At 43.2% G+C, this 16,204-nt stretch overlaps 1 protein-coding gene across 1 annotated transcript in view; it reads right to left on the reverse strand.

Moving 5' to 3' along the window:
* The window catches only part of LOC134468803 (connector enhancer of kinase suppressor of ras 3-like), a 72,372-nt gene that overhangs the window by 16,142 nt on the left and 40,026 nt on the right, over nt 1-16,204 (reverse strand). Inside the window, exons 7-15 of the mRNA XM_063222677.1 lie at nt 15,463-15,522; nt 14,200-14,268; nt 13,153-13,299; nt 10,758-10,882; nt 9,770-10,041; nt 6,864-6,950; nt 5,110-5,517; nt 1,187-1,317; nt 892-945 (exon numbers count right to left, since the gene is read on the reverse strand). Coding sequence (XP_063078747.1) covers nt 892-945; nt 1,187-1,317; nt 5,110-5,517; nt 6,864-6,950; nt 9,770-10,041; nt 10,758-10,882; nt 13,153-13,299; nt 14,200-14,268; nt 15,463-15,522 — 1,353 coding nt within the window. The remainder of the gene's footprint in view (nt 1-891; nt 946-1,186; nt 1,318-5,109; nt 5,518-6,863; nt 6,951-9,769; nt 10,042-10,757; nt 10,883-13,152; nt 13,300-14,199; nt 14,269-15,462; nt 15,523-16,204) is intronic.

A 16,204-nucleotide genomic window follows, 5' to 3' on the forward strand; every position in this document is an offset into this window, starting at 1 on the left:
ACCATCAAAGAAAGTGGATGTAACCAAGAAGCGTCATTTTGTTTCCTTTCCGGTATCCACTTTATGTCGGGTGAACGCCCCTTTAGGAGACCTTCGGTTAGGAGACCTTCGGAGTCCTGAGGTTGAGAATCAATGAAGTCCCCTTAGCGCTGTAGATGGCGGTAGCGCACGTCTTGCGCAAACACCTCAAAAAGAGAAGAAGAAGTAGGGGACAACGCCCCCTTAGGAGACCCAACTTGAGCACACGCTTTTGCATTGAGTGGGCGTGGTTTGCGATATCTTTGTTTGATTCAGTATTTTTGCTACCATGCTCACTTCAGGGTACCTCAGTCATGGAGGAGGATGAGGGAGACCACTTGTCAATCACTCCCCCCACCAACCTGGCGGATCGGGAGTCGAACTGGCAACCTTTGGGCTACAAGTCTGGCACCCTAACCACTTACGCATGACTGCCCATGCAACCCATGGTTAGGGAGAAAGGAAAACCAAGGTCTGCAGGTGTGTTTTCTTTTCAGTTTAGATTTGAAGATTTGGCACTTGAGAGGTGAGGGCAGAGATGTAAGGGATTCCACAGACGTGGAGCAGGAACAACAAAGGTCCCATCACCTTTCTGCTTGAGCAGTGAGCATGGTAGCCTAGGCTACTACCATTACTCAGGAGCCCTACAACAGTACATTAATTTCTTTTGATTTTGATTTTATAGGAAACGTTGTGCTGTGAAGCTTTGGAAGATCATGTATCCTATGGTCAGCCCAGCAAAGCCCCATTATGACAATCAACCCCCCTTCTCAGATATTATTGAACGAGTTTATACTCAATGATCCGAGGATATATTGACTGAGATTTAAAAGACAAATGAAGGTTATAGAAGAAACTCAATAGCACACTTACTGGCCTTTCACGGCGAGCTTCTGGACGTGGCACTTTGGATGGAGAGACAAGTGTCTAGGGCAGAGAAGAAATATGGGTTATTCACCTGGTAGTTCATCATCTGCAACATTGTTCATGTCACAATATTCATGTTACATATTGACAATGTCTGACGAAGAACATCTGGGGCCAACTGCACACGGTGATAACGCTGTTACTATGGAATTTAAGATAGGAACAAAATAGCCTATGGATGGGAGTGTGGACGCCATTCGCCACGAGCGTCACACAGGCCTCCAAGAGATATTAGGCCTACCTGCAAAACACATTTCAGAGCGTGCATATTCCAGTCCATCATATTGTGTAGCCGCCGGTGAAACTTAAGTTCAGACATGTTACTTTTGACTTCAAGGGCTACAGTCGTGGCTATCCTAACACCTGCTAATTACCGCGCTTCCTGTTCACGAGCTATATCAACAGCGCGTCATGGACGTTCGGGTAAATTGGCAACCCTGACCAACTCTAATGTAGGCCTAATAGCTGCGAGGTTTAAGAACTAACTGAAGAACATTTTCCACGTATTAAACATTGCTCATTAACGAACTTAACCCTATTTGACTTGTTCTTCTAAATGTAGCTGTTGAGGTTTAAAACTAGGGTGCAATGTAAACATTTTAAATGAATGTCTAACTGCAGGCAATATAATATATAGGCCTAATTTATTTGCGCAGGGAAACCAATTTTTAACACAGGGCAAGCCGTACTACAAACCGTATGTGATAGAGTTGGCCTATGATAATATTATTTTCTCCAGACTGACAAGTAGGCTGAAACCAGCAGGTGTCGCTGCAGACTGTGCAGTGTTCAGCCCATATTGATGAACGTCCATAGATTTCCCCCAAAATAAAGACGATATTCAAATGTTCCTGTTGGCTAAATGTGTTTGTGTTTCACAGTTGCATGAGAGGTAGGCCTAGGCCTGAGCCAACATTTCAGGTCATAAAGTACTGCATATATTAACATTAGCCTATAACCAATAATTTCAAGTAAGCCTACCACTGAACAAAAACCCAAAGTCTGATATCCACTCATTTCCTCCATATTTTTTTCCTCCAAGAATAATGTTATTATGGCCAGGCGTGTTACATCAAGCCTAAACTATTCACGCCAATAGGACAATTATAAATTGTGTTGAGAAAACATGCAATGAAATGTGGGCTACTTTTTCAAACCATGGGAAAACTCAAAATAGCACAGATGTGAGAAATATCATGTGCCTATGATATTGAGAAAAGTGATACAACAGACAAACATCTGCTGCAATGGAAATGTGCTATCCTCAGTGCGACAGTCTCCTAAATAGACATGTGTAGCCTACCAGGGTGTATCTGTTGGCCTACTTCATTGGAGTGGGCTATGCATGTTCCTCTCACCTCCACTTTTGCTTCACTACATACTATATCTACGTTGAATTTAGTCTAATACAATTTTACTCTGATACAATTTTTATGTACTGAAGTAAGTAGTGTATATGAAAAATAATGCTAAGGTTAAGGCTAAGGTTAACCTGGAGACAATGGTTGTTAATTTGGTTATGTGAGAGCCCTTTGCCTTTATGAGAATGATTCATCTGGGCTATTCTATTATAAAGTTTACCATTAGGTTAAACTTTCACAGAAGGGAACTTACGTAGTAATGATTAAATATTTCTACTTGTACTTTAGTACTTGTACTTTAGTTATTTTTTTTTTTTTAATCACTTGTGCTTGTACTTATACTTACAGTAGCCTACTTGATAAGTATTTTTAAAACATGTCAACTTGCAATACTTAAGTACAAGACAGTTTGAATACTTCAGAACTTCCACTTGAGTATGGCAAGAGCACTTCTACTTCTACTCAAGTCATTTTTTGATATAGAAGTACTACTTCACCCCACTCCTCCAGTCCAGTGTGTGTACACTGTTTGAATACTTAAGTGTGAAATTCTATATTCTGTAAAAAGCATCTTTGCTTTCACAAGTGTTGCATGCCAGGATGGTTCATTCACAATCGACTTTGAATTTTATCATACACTGTACATAAAAAAAAACATGACAGAAATGGGTGTACAGTTAATTCCAACTTTAATAAAATATTTCGAGATGATCACATATCATCAAAAGCTTTCATACATGACCTTACACACACGTCCTGTATTGAAAATAGTGTTGACTTTTAAAACAGTATACTTCTGACGCTTATGAAGCCATCATACCTGTTTCTTTACACATATACAGCTCTCCATCAGACAGCATACAGGGAAGCACCATTTATGAGCAATGACACTAGTTCGTCATCAATCACGTCTGAGTAAATGATCTTTAAGTGAAGTGTAATTATCTGCTGGTGTACAATGCTGTAAAAAGTAGGGTTACAGTGCTGTAGTGTAGGTCTTTAACGTGGGACTGTAATCATTATTTATGTAGGTTCCAGACCAGTTGTGTTAATTTGATTTGATGAAATGTCCATTTACCCTGAGATTCAGGTTTGCATAGAGCGATTGCATACTCCTTTTTGTAACTGTAAAACATTTTGTTTACCACAGTCTTGAATATTCATATACCCTACAAAACATGTACTGATATACAGTACATGTTACACAAACATACACAGCTACAAACAGACGCACATACACAGATGTGCACACTCACACAGAGCATACACACAGCACAGAAAATACAGCAAAGAAATACTGCTCAGACAATGCCAAGACAATGTCCTTGATGGAACATTTTTAGGTAATAAGAGTTCTGCATAAAGATAAACTCTGTAAGCTTCTTTTTCCTAAAAAGAGTAACAAAAAAATAAATCAGAGACACAAGTTATTATTGCCAAAATGAGTATTGTACAAAACACACAAAGTGATATCAGATTTTTACAAACAAAAACAATTATAGAATTCAGAACTGCAAAAACAGAAAAAAAAAATCTATACACGTAAAATGTTCATGACAAATTAAATAACTTATAAGTTATAAACACGTCAGTTAGCCATTAGCTTCTATTACAGAAAAACAGAAGAAATGTTATCTAGACCCAAATGAAAGACGTTCAAAGAAGTCGTTCATGGTTTCGCTCCAACACACACTCTCCTATGTACACACACATCTCATAAGAAAACAACAACGTAGCTTCAAGAGGACAAATACTGTGGTGAACTCAAAGCTGACCATGAACCACGTGCAGGTAAATCAACAAGGTTTTGTTTCCACACGGATTTGTTTTTAATAAAGCAGCAAATCGATGTCTTCACTAGACAGTTTGTGGGGGGTGGGAGGCTGAGGCAAACGGGTCATAGACAGGCTGCAGACGGTTCTGCAGACGGTTCTGCAGACGGCTCTACAGACGGTTCTGCAGACGGTTCTGCAGACGGCTCTACAGACGTTTCCGCAGACGGCTCCACAGACGTTTTTCGCAGACGTGCTGTCGCCACCCAGCGCAGACAGACACCTTGCCGTTTCTCAGGAGGAACGCCAGAGCCAAGGTCAGTCGCCGTGGATCAAAGGCACTGGCGAGGTGAGGAGGTCTGGAGAGAGCAGCACACCGCTGTACAAAGTCAAGATGCTCCCAGAAACTCACATGAGCCCTCTATCTCTGTCTCTGTGTGTTGGTCAAACATACCAGCAAACACACGCACACACACACACGCACACACACACACACACACACACACACACACACACACACACACACACACACACACACACACACACACACACACACACACACGCACACACACACACACACACAGCAGCTGTAGGCATGAGTCACACACCCACACATGCACAAACACACACATGCTCTCTCACACTCACATTCTCATCCCTCACACATGCTCAGACACACACACACTGTCTCCCCCTCTCTCTCTCTCTCTCTCTCTCACACACACACACACACACACACACACAAACAACACACACACACACACACACACACACACACACACACACACACACACACACACACACACACACACACACACACACACACACGCTCTGTCTCTCTCTCTCTCTCTCTCTCTCTCTCTCTCTCTCTCTCTCTCTCTCTCACACACACACACACACACACACGCTCTGTCTCTCAATCTCTCTCTCTCACACACACACACACGCTCTGTCTCTGTCTCTCTCTCACACACAGACACACTCTGTCTCTCTGTCTCTCTCTCACACACAGACACACGTGCGTAATCAGTGTGTGAGCAGCTTGAGCCGGGCGATGAGGCTGCTCAGCAGAGAAGGCTCTGAGGACGAGGAGGAGGACGACTGGCCCTGGTGCTGCTTCATCTTCTGCTGCCCGTGCCCCTGCTGCTGGCCGTGGCCCTGGTGCCCCTGCTTGGGCGCCTTCTTGGCCAGGGCCTCCTGGTAAGGGATGGTGGCGCTGTTGTGGAGCTCGGCGTTGATGAAGCACTGGCTTCCCCGGATGTGGTCCACGCCTCGCGTCAGCTTTCCCCCTCCCCCTCCTCCTCCTCCCCATCCTCCCCGCTCCCCGGGCCCGTGGTGGGAGGCCCGGTAGGGTACCGGGAAGCAGGGCGGAGCCTCCTCGGAGATGGTGGCGATGGCTATGCGCTCGTTGCTCAGGTACCGGTGCAGGGGGCTCTCGCCTGGTTGGTTAGGAACACAGGAGAGAGGTTTGTGTTAGGGCATGTGGTACAGGCCTCCGAGGTGAAGGAGAAAAAAGCTAATTTATTTTGTTTGTTTGGTGTGTGTGTGTGTATGTGTGTGTGTGTGTGTGTGTGCGTGCTCGCGTGTGTGTGCACAGATATAGCGTCTGTTCCATGCACTGGAATTTTTTCAAAACATTTTTGGGGGACTTTTATTGTCTTTATTTGATAGGACAGTGAAGACAAGGCAGGAAATGAGGGGGAAGGAGAGAGATGTGGTTGGGTCGGGGAGAGTCCCAGGCCAGAGTCGAACCCGAGTCCCCGTGGGCAATGCTGTCCCCTCATGGTCAGGTGTATTAACACACTGTGCCACAGCACCACCCCAAGCACTGGAATATTGTGTGTGTGTGTGTGTGTGTGTGTGTGTGTGTGTGTGTGTGTGTGTGTGTGTGTGTGTGTGTGTGTGTGTGTGTGTGTGTGTGTGTGTGTGTGTGTGTGTGCTAGTGTGTGTCTGTGTTGTGTGGGTGTCTGTATGTTTTGCATACCTCAGCGACACTCAACTTTTAGTAACTCCTAATCTGGCTACTGAGTGCAAACACACTGTGGGCACTGTATGGGTGCTGTGTACTTCCACAAATATAGGCCCAAGTATTACGCATATGCTAACCAACACAGGACACAGAAAATTACACACGCCACACCCTGAAACTTTGACAAACTGTTTCTAGCCTAGGGCTCGCTTTAGAACTAACAAACAGCATTAAGCATTACGCATGCAAACACACACACACACACGCACGCACACACACTCACAAACCACTAATTCTCTGCCGACTTAAGTGTGTCATGGCCTGCGTGTAATTAGGGCTATAGCTGATGGCAAGAGAGATTAGCTCTGGGCTTTGCTTGTGTTTTGGGTGAAACGCCGGCCCAACGAGGGCAGATGTTTCAGGCAAAAAATAGAGATAGAGACAGGGATGAATAGAGATAAAAAAGAGAGGAAATGAAAGGAGAGATGGAGAGACAGAAAAGAGAGGGATACAACGAGAAATGAGGAAGAGAAAGAAATTAAAGAAAATAAGGAGAGAAAGGGGAGAGGAAAAGAGACGGAGAGGGGGGGCAGATAAAAACTGTGCATATAGCAGAACAGAGAGAGAGAGAGAGAGAGAGAGAGAAGGTGGAGGAAGAAAAGTAAACAGTGAGAGAGAGAGGGAGAGACTGACTGACATACAGACAGCGAGAGAGAGAGAGAGAGAGAGAGAGAGAGAGAGAGAGAGAGAGAGAGAGAGAGAGATGGTGGAGACGGAAAAGTAAATGGAGAGAGAGAGAGAGAGAGAGAGGCTTACCTTTCCTTCCCTGTGGCCACATCCTGGAGGGTGAGTCCACCAGTCCCAGGCAAGTGTCTACAGGCATGGAGACGGGCCGCGGCTTCCCTGCGCGAGGAAGACAGGAGAGGAGAGGGGGGCAGGGGGGAGCAGATGGGGTGGGAGGGAGGTGATTTAATGCTGCAGCTCCACACTGACGCAGAACACCAGCTTTTTTTTTTTTTTTTTTTTTTACAGCTGACTCAGAAAACCTGCACATGCAAAATCCCTTCTGCCACTACTCACAACATGCAAGCTGAAACTAGAGAATGTGAAAATCCTCCTGACTCCCAAGACGTGGCACTGCTGCTGCTATGTCATGCCTGGTGGGGCTGACGTTGCAAGTAAACTGGGTTCAGGCAAAGCGTATAGCAGTCCAGGGTACAGAGATACAGCAGCATTCACCAGTAATGAATAAAAAACTCCAACTGAAGGTGAAAATGAACCAAAGAAAATACTTGGACTTCACGCAAGACGTACAAACTTTGACTGTGAACATAACAATTTCAATATAATAGGGGTCTCCATTCAGTTTTCAAATACATCTCTATTCATTTAGCATGTCTGAGAATGACCTGTCACATTACACGATACAATAAAAGTTTGTTATCTGGAGTGCTGATTATTCTTTCAGAAACATGTGGTCACGTACATCATCATCAGCAAGTCACGTACATCAGCAAATTTCCATGAGTTTTCCATATCAATCAGTCCAATGCACACCTTATCAGTAGCCCATGTCTAACTTTAGAAAGGAATGGACTGTTTGCTTTCATAGTAAATGCAAATTCAACATCAGCGCACAGCACGTACCATGCTCTTAAAATAATGCGACTACAGCGTCAGTTCTTTGCAGCAATGCCATGTAGTGTAGGAACCATTATCATAGCTTCAAGAATCACTGGCAACAGTTTTTCAAAAACATCTTTATGTGGATGTGACACAGCATAACACTATTATGTTACTGTAGGCTCTGAACTGTTCACATACTGTTGTGCGGTAATGGAATGAAACATTTCATGCAGAGCAAAACCAGCACTGGACTGACACCCATAGATATCCAAATGCAAGTAAATTAACATTTTGAAAATGTGAAATTGTAACAATCATTAAATTCTAAAATCCACGCCAAAATCAACCCTGAATTGTTTGTGTGTAGTAGACTATCAGTAGATATGGATAAACAGTGGCGTGAGTACTATGACTACAGAAGCCTGCGTCATAGCAGTCGGTCAGACGAGCACTAGCTTTAGCCTTGCCCTACCAGTTCAGCAGACAAACACTGTGGCCGATACTCAACTTGCAGCCACCGTAAATGCTTGTCTTAGTTTGTTTTTGTCTCTGTGAAGCAGACCGGAGCTTTGCTTAGGGCCTGGTGTTGTTTGAATAAATGATAGTGGGAATGCAGATACTGTATACATGAGGTTCAGTTATGTAGCAAAGTACCAAGGCTTCGAACCGGTTCAAGGAATGAAAACCGAAAACGTGAACGAACAGAATTTTACGCAATTTTATGAGGAGCAGAAACAGAAACAGTCTTCAACTGTTCCTGAACAGAAACGTTATTCTGAAATCCACAAAACCGGTTAATAACGGTTTATTTTGTTCTCTATATTTTATAAAATTTCACAAATGCATACCCTGAAGCATACATTGAAGTGTTTGCGATGTAGAGTTAAACAGGAAATTTGAGATATTTGTCAGCAACAGACCAGCTACACCATATCTACTACACCATGCAGGGTTAGGAATTATAGCGCAAGATCTCCATATAGATAAAACTTGCAGCCAGGTAAGGAGTTTAGCAAGTATCCAGAAATGTTTTTGATAAGAAATTATTCATAGGCTACAGTAAGTCTGTAGGCTATATGTGGGAGGGATAGTCCATCTGAATGTTTTTGGATGCGGCCTGTGATTTAGCCTATTATTTTTGGGGATAGAGTAGCTATTGTGTAAATCAAGGGCAAATACTAATGGGTACGCCTATTCTAGGTATAAGGTACAGTCCATAAAAATAGACTTGATGGGCCCGCAAAACACTTCCGGGAACGATAAGAACGAACGATATTTTGCGTTCCGAACCAGTTCAGGAACAAAATTTTGGTGGTGTAACGAATTCAAGAACAAAAACGTTAAAGAACCTAAAGAACCTACCTGAACCGTTCGGAACAGAACGATTGAAAAATAATTTCGTTTTCAAGCCCTGCAAAGTACCTACAGAGCTTCACACTGCCGGCCTATTAGTCATTCACACACACATCTGGAACAATATGGAGTCCAGTGTTCCACCGACTCTCTGATGGCTTCAAGCAAAGAGCAAAGACACTATCAGTTGGCATGTATTTCATGAATTCCTAGAAAGTAGTTGAAGGAGATTGAAGGGTTGGGAAAAAAAATCCTGTCTAAAATACATTCTTACCTCATAGAACTAGTAAGGTAGTGGTGCGCACATCCAACACGCAGGTGCAGGACAAAAGGCTCAGATAACTATGAAAATAAGGTTGAATACCTGCCACCACTGAACACCACAGAAAAAAAGAAGAAGGACAGGACCATTCCCTCTAAGGAGACGGGACTTGATTCCACTCTCTTGCAAAATCTTTGGCTCAACCCTATATCTGGTCTTACAGCTGGGCTCAGGGCCGCTGACAGCTTTTGCTGGGCCCAGGACAAAGTCATCTGAAAGGGCCTCCCATCCAATACATACAATGTAATGGAAACCCAATTTTGGGCCCCCTCTCTACCTGGGCCCAGGACACATCACCCCTTTGTCCTCATCATGTCGGCTTCCCTGGCTGGGCTAGGCTGACATGGCCAAGCCTGGCATGGTGTGTGTGTGTGTGTGTGTGTGTGTGTGTGTGTGTGTGTGCCGGGTAGCCATCACTGACCTCTGCCAGAGGTGCGCTGCCTCATGCGAGGCTGGGGCACAGGCACCTCCACAGGGGTAGGGGTGGGGCCAGGCCCGGGCATAGGCTTGGGTACCGCTACGGGTACGGGCACAGGCACGGGCACAGGCACGGGCACAGGAATGGACACACGTTTGCTGTCGTAGTCGGCGATGGTGAAGCGGCGTCTGCCCTCGTGGTCCAGATAGGAGTTGGGCGACTGTGCCCGCTTGGGCCTCATGTTGACACCCGTGAACACTGTAGGTTTGCCATCCCTGCAAGAGACCGTCAGAGATACAGTATGGCATAAAAAAGTAAGTCAAAATGGTGTCCTCGAAAGAAAAAAAAATACAATCACAGATTTCATGGCCCAGCTACGTATAATTTTCCCTATGGTGCGATGCTAGACCAACATACAGTATCTACAGTATGAGTCAGAATGAAGAAGAAAGAAAAAAAAGTTAATAACAAGTGGTTTAGGATGGAAGACAACAGTGTGAGGAGACGCGCCAAAAATAGACTAAACCATTGTCACTTTGGTACAAATGTGAGTCCAGTCTCAGAGGTTAGGACCAGTATAGCAGTTTAGGAGCAGAATATTAAGCCTAATTTTCTATGTGGCTCATATCCTGCAACAAAAGTGACATTTCATTTTCACTCTCCCATGGCCTGTTGTGGTCTTCCATCTGTTTTGGCGCATCCAACACTGTTGAGTGTTTTACATTTCATCTTCTACAGTACATGCATCTCCTTGTCAATTATCGACAGGCAAAATCACTAGAGTCATTTTTAAACAGAAATGCCAAAGTAACACGTCCTCTTCCTTCCTTGGTAAATGTCATTAAATGTCAAGAATAACCGAAAGAGTACAAAGCTTGAGCTGCTCTTTAGCATGAGTCGTGTGCAGTATTACACAATGGTCGATGCAAAACCATAATGGCACATCAGGGATATAGCTGTCTGCTGTTTTGTCATGTAAGTGGCTGCTCACCGTGGTGCGTACGGGACCATTGGGGGAGGGGGAATGTACAGGTCCAGGATGGCGGGCTTCTCTTTCCTGACAGGAGACTCCACTGCACTCCTCTGGCCCTGAGCGTTGTGTGGACTGGGTAAGTTCTGTGTTTGGAGACAAAAAACATGTAATTTCACATTCTCACATTTTGAATACAGTAAAAATGTACTCTACATAAGTGCCAAACTTGACTTGGCAAAGACTTGGGAGGTGGTGTGGAAGCGGAAAACCTCTGTGGTCAGAGTGTTTGTCCATATTAACAGAAGCTTTTAGCACTTTTAGCAGAAAAACATATTTCAAGCATGTGTTGTATAATGGATTTAATTTAGTACAATTGTGTATGTGAAAAGACCAAAACCAACATCTTTTACAGCATAGGACACATAGGACGGTAATGTGTAGGAGTTCAAAGTTTGTGAACTCCTGCCCTCAAGGACCATGGGAGTTGGCATACTCAGCTGTTTTTAAACCACAGGAATTCTTGTGGTCCACTGATTGAACCAACCCACCAGCAGTTCAGGGAGCCCCAAATCCTTCACGTTCTCACGTTTTTTTTTTTTTTTTTGCTTCCATAATGAGGTAGCCAACACAAAGTTCTGATTCAGATTAGTTAATAAGAACTTGCATATGAAGATTACGGGCAAGGATTAGGATAATGTTCAATTCATATTTCTTTCCCCGTCACTGTTCATTCTAGAACTTTTTTTCTCCTCCCTGCTATGATTGATGATTTCGAAAAGTTGTTGGTTGGTGATTGGGTTTGGGTGGAGTCGCAAACGGAAAGGGGTTTAAATTAGAAGCTAACTCCCTGGGGCTTGGAAAGTTAGGGGGGCAAAAAAATGAAAAGTTTCCCTAGTGACAAGTCGGGACGGCAGTTGCCTCATTTCAACTGAAGACACAACTTCCTGGGGCAGGGACCACTTGTGGCAAAATAGCAACAAGCCCCAGTGTTGTCACATCTGATAAGGCCATTGTTTCAAACCCTATGAGTCACCTGTTGAAAATGGATGACATCAGTGTGTGGCTTTTTCCACTTTTTTCTTTTTTTGAAAAAAAAAAAAAAAACCTCTATTAGGTGAAGGGATTTATTGTTGGCTTGGCAACACCACAAACCCCAGCAAACCAACACCTTGTGGGTGGGCACGGGTCCTATACACACAGGTCTCTCTCTCTCTCTCTCTCTCTCTCTCTCTCTCTCTCTCTCTCTCTCTCTCTCTCTCACTCTCTCTCTCCCCCTTTTCCTCCTCTAGGGGCCTCAAACAAAGGTGTAACTATGTACTAAAAATATACTGAAGGAAGGAAGACATTTTGGGCTGTGTCTAGAGCATTCATAGCTGCTAGTCTTTCAAAATGAACAAAAACAAATGCAAAACACACTACTCCAGTTGTAGAAATGTTATAACAACTCCAAAGACACATACAGTACAGCCTTGTGAGTCCTAAATCTAGAATCAGCTAGCAGACCTTCATAAAAGTTAGTCAGAGATACTGAGTGGGACATTTTAAGCTGTTATTAAAGAACAAACACAGGCTGACAACTGACAGAGTAAGGTAATAATGACAGAACAACAATGAGTTCTTTTTGTTCTCATCCTCTTATCACCTTGAGCATGACGTAAGGACAAACTATCCGCTGTGTGAATTTGGTCGAAATATTTCGGACGTTTGAGGTGAATATATGCCATTTTGATCTTTGTCGGGAATCCAGGGATGATGAGGCTGATTTTAGGAAGTAATGATTTGAATGATGGACGTGTAGATGTAATGTATGGTACATGGAACCAATCATTGCTCACACACACTCAGTGACACACTGTCACCTTTGACTGACCATCCCCCCCACCCACACCGGTCCCGTCTTGTCAATAAAAGAGACAGAGCCTTCGCCGTGGCAGCTCCACGCCTCTGGAATGATTTGCCCCCCAACATCAGACTCGCCCCCACTACCTCTACTTTTAAATCCAGACTAAAAACGTATTTTTATACTTTAGCATTTGCTTCTTAGTTCTTACCTTTTTGCCCTTTAACTCCTTATATATTTATTTTATTCTATTATTATCATTTTTTACTTTATTTTATTTGTATTTACCATATATAGGCCTACATTTTTGCTTATTGTCCTTTATGCTGAAAACGGTTTATTATGCTGCTGAAACTGTTTTACTGTTTTGATTAACATTTTAGTTAGACAATGTACAGCACTTTGGTCAGTTTTGCTGTTTTTAAATGTGCTTTATAAATAAAATTTACTTACTTACTTACTTTACACACACACACACACACACTTTTCCCACTGGTCCCACCCACACACAGCATGACGTCAAGGCAAGATGGTTGTCGTGTCTGTGGTGATCTATGGCCACCTGTGACTCACCTGTGGTGCAGGGGGGCGCCAGCGCATGTTCTTGAGGGGGGCGGGGGTGAAGCCGCAGGTGGCCGACGGCCTCTTCTTCACCATAAGAGTTACACTCGTAGGGTTCTCCCGAAGCTTGGACACCAGGTTCTTTAGTTGCCAACCCACCTGAGACGAGAGAGAGGAGAGAAACGAGAGAAATGAAGAGTAGAGTAGAATAGTAGAAGTAGTAGCAGTAGAGTAGTAGAGTAATAGTAGTAAATTAGTAGAGTAGTTAGAGTAGCAGTAGAGTAGTAGAGTAGTCGAGAGGTAGTAGAGTAGTAGTTGTAGAGTAATAGTAGAGTAATAGTAGTAGTAGTAGTAGTAGAGTTGTAGAGCAGTAGAGTAGTTGTAGAATAGCAGTAGAGTAGTAGTTGTAGAATAGTAGTAGAGTTGTGTAGTAGAGTAGTAGTAGTGGTTTAGTAGAGTAGTAGTAGAGTTGTGTAGTAGAGTAGTAGTAGTGTTTTAGTAGAGTAATAGTAGAGTAGTAGAGTTGTGTAGTAGAGTAGTAGTAGAGTAGTAGTAGTAGAGTAGCAGTAGAGTAGTAGTAGTAGAGTAGTAGTAGAGTTGAAGTAGAGGTGAAGTAGAGTAGAGTAGAGTTGTGTAGTAGAGTAGTAGTAGAGTTGTGTAGTAGAGTTGTAGTAGAGTTGTGTAGTAGAATCGTAGTAGAGTTGTGTAGTAGAATCGTAGTAGAGTTGTGTAGTAGAGTAGTAGTAGAGTTGTGTAGTAGAGTAGTAGTAGAGTTGTGTAGTAGAGTAGTAGTAGAGTTGTGTAGTAGAGTAGTAGTAGAGTTGTGTAGTAGAGTAGTAGTAGAGTTGTGTAGTAGAGTTGTAGTAGAGTTGTGTAGTAGAGTAGTAGTAGAGTTGTGTAGTAGAGTAGTAGTAGAGTTGTGTAGTAGAGTAGTAGTAGAGTTGTGTAGTAGAGTAGTAGTAGAGTTGTGTAGTAGAGTAGTAGTAGAGTTGTGTAGTAGAGTAGTAGTAGTGGTTTAGTAGAGTAGTAGAGAAGCAGCAAAGAAATGCTAATCCTCACCACTGTCTGCCGGTTGACCTGTATTACTTCGTCTCCAGCGTGGATCCTGTGTGTACGATCCGCAGGAGACTATGGATGAGGAGAACAGAGTGCATTATGAGATTTCTGTAGACTTCAATACTTTCATTATTATTATACATTTGCCTGAGGTGTTCAGTTAGAGGAGTATATGCTGTATGTATACGGAATGATAAAGCAAAGGTATTAATTAGAGATGCAGCGGATCCTGATTTTTAGGATCCTGCCGGATACCGGATCCACTGCTTAAGATTCTGCCGGATCCGGAACCGGATACCAGATCCTACGAAAGGGTTGAAACACATAGCCAACTCGCACACGTGGGCCCTTTTTATTACGTTTGTCGCAAACTATTTTTAAGAATCATTGGCTTACTGCCATACTGCCTTCAACGGCCGCTTCCAAAGGGCTTTTACTCCATGCAGCGATTGGGGTTGTGAAAGACTGACTGAAAAGCCTAGGCTATGTAAAAAGTAGAGATGCCCCAGATCCTGATTTTTAGGTAGCTGCCGGATACCGGACCCACTGCTTAAGATCCTGCCGGATCCGGATAGTCTGAAAAACCCTATTATCCTGCCGGATCCGGAACCGGATCTTTGATCCTGTACATCTCTAGTACTAATATTACTATATTACAAGGGTAAGACTATTGCCTTACAATGGTAGAGGGCAGTAACTTTGTCAAAATTGAGTTTAGATTGAAAATGGTCTTCAAAACACCTCCTTTATCTTGTGACAAAGCCTTATGCTCCACATGAGTCCCATTTCTCTCTCTCTCTCTCTCTCTCTCTCTCTCTCTCTCGATATTGCCATGTCAAATTTGTAGTAACTACGATATCCAAATGAATACCAGTACATTGAAGGCCGTTTCAATGTTGGCGTAGTTACTGCACTTTTCCGTTGTAGGGCAGTATACTGTATGAAAATATTTGTATTGTCCAACTCATGTCTGTAGATGAGCAAGCGAAATAATCCCTCCTAAGCAGTAGGTTATTACTAGTGTGATTGTGTGTAACCGTATCCCCCCTGTTACATAACAGCTCTGTCTACAAACAGGCAGCCATCTCATTACTCTCCAAGGTTTCCATGCACAAAAAAAACACACGCACATGCACACACACACACACACACACACACACACACACACACACACGTCTCTGGCTTTTTAGGAGCTACCATGCAACGCCACCGGTGGCTTTCCTGGAACGAGTGACCACACCGCACGCACACACACACTCAACTCACGTGTTCTGTGGTTCCTGTGATGATATGCAGGCCGTCGTAGGTGGACTTGATGTACATGCCCTGAAATAAACAAAGAACATGGGAACTGTTGGAAATGTATAGGGTAGGATATACACTGCTCCTTCTAGACATTTTGATTCAATCTTTCAATGCGGCTTTCTTTCTGTTGTAGTATTAAATCCTACTCCCGGCTAACTGTATATATTATACATTTTCCTAAATAATAATTCAGTCATCATAATCTGAATATAAAGTATATGATTGTTAATATATATAAAAAGTTAAATTGTAATATTGGGGACCCAGGTTTGAGTCTGGCCTGGGTCATTTCCAAGCTCTTCCCTATTTCTCTCTCATTCATTTCCTGTCCAATTCTCCACTTAACAAAAAAATCCCCCTAAAACTTGAATATCAGTTCAGAGCTGACAAAGGCCTTTGGATTAAAGGCAAAACATAGGCTTCTATATGTCCAAAAAGATGCTAGGTTGCTTACAACTGACCTCTTTTGACTAGGATGATAGGTACAAAGTAAGTGTGCAATTATGTCCAGAGGGCTGTGTTGTGTGATGACGAAACATACTAGTCCTTCGTATGCCACGAACCTGTTTAAGTAGTAATCCTTCTCGAAAGCAAACTTGCTAGGCAGTTAGCAACTTGGGTATTTGCCAATGGGAAATTGCATTGCAAACAACAAAGTAGCTGATGTTGTTAGCAACTATAGTTTCGAGAAATGCATCCCTGG

This window comes from Engraulis encrasicolus, chromosome 18, assembly GCF_034702125.1.
Source record: "Engraulis encrasicolus isolate BLACKSEA-1 chromosome 18, IST_EnEncr_1.0, whole genome shotgun sequence".
Lineage (NCBI taxonomy): Eukaryota > Metazoa > Chordata > Actinopteri > Clupeiformes > Engraulidae > Engraulis > Engraulis encrasicolus.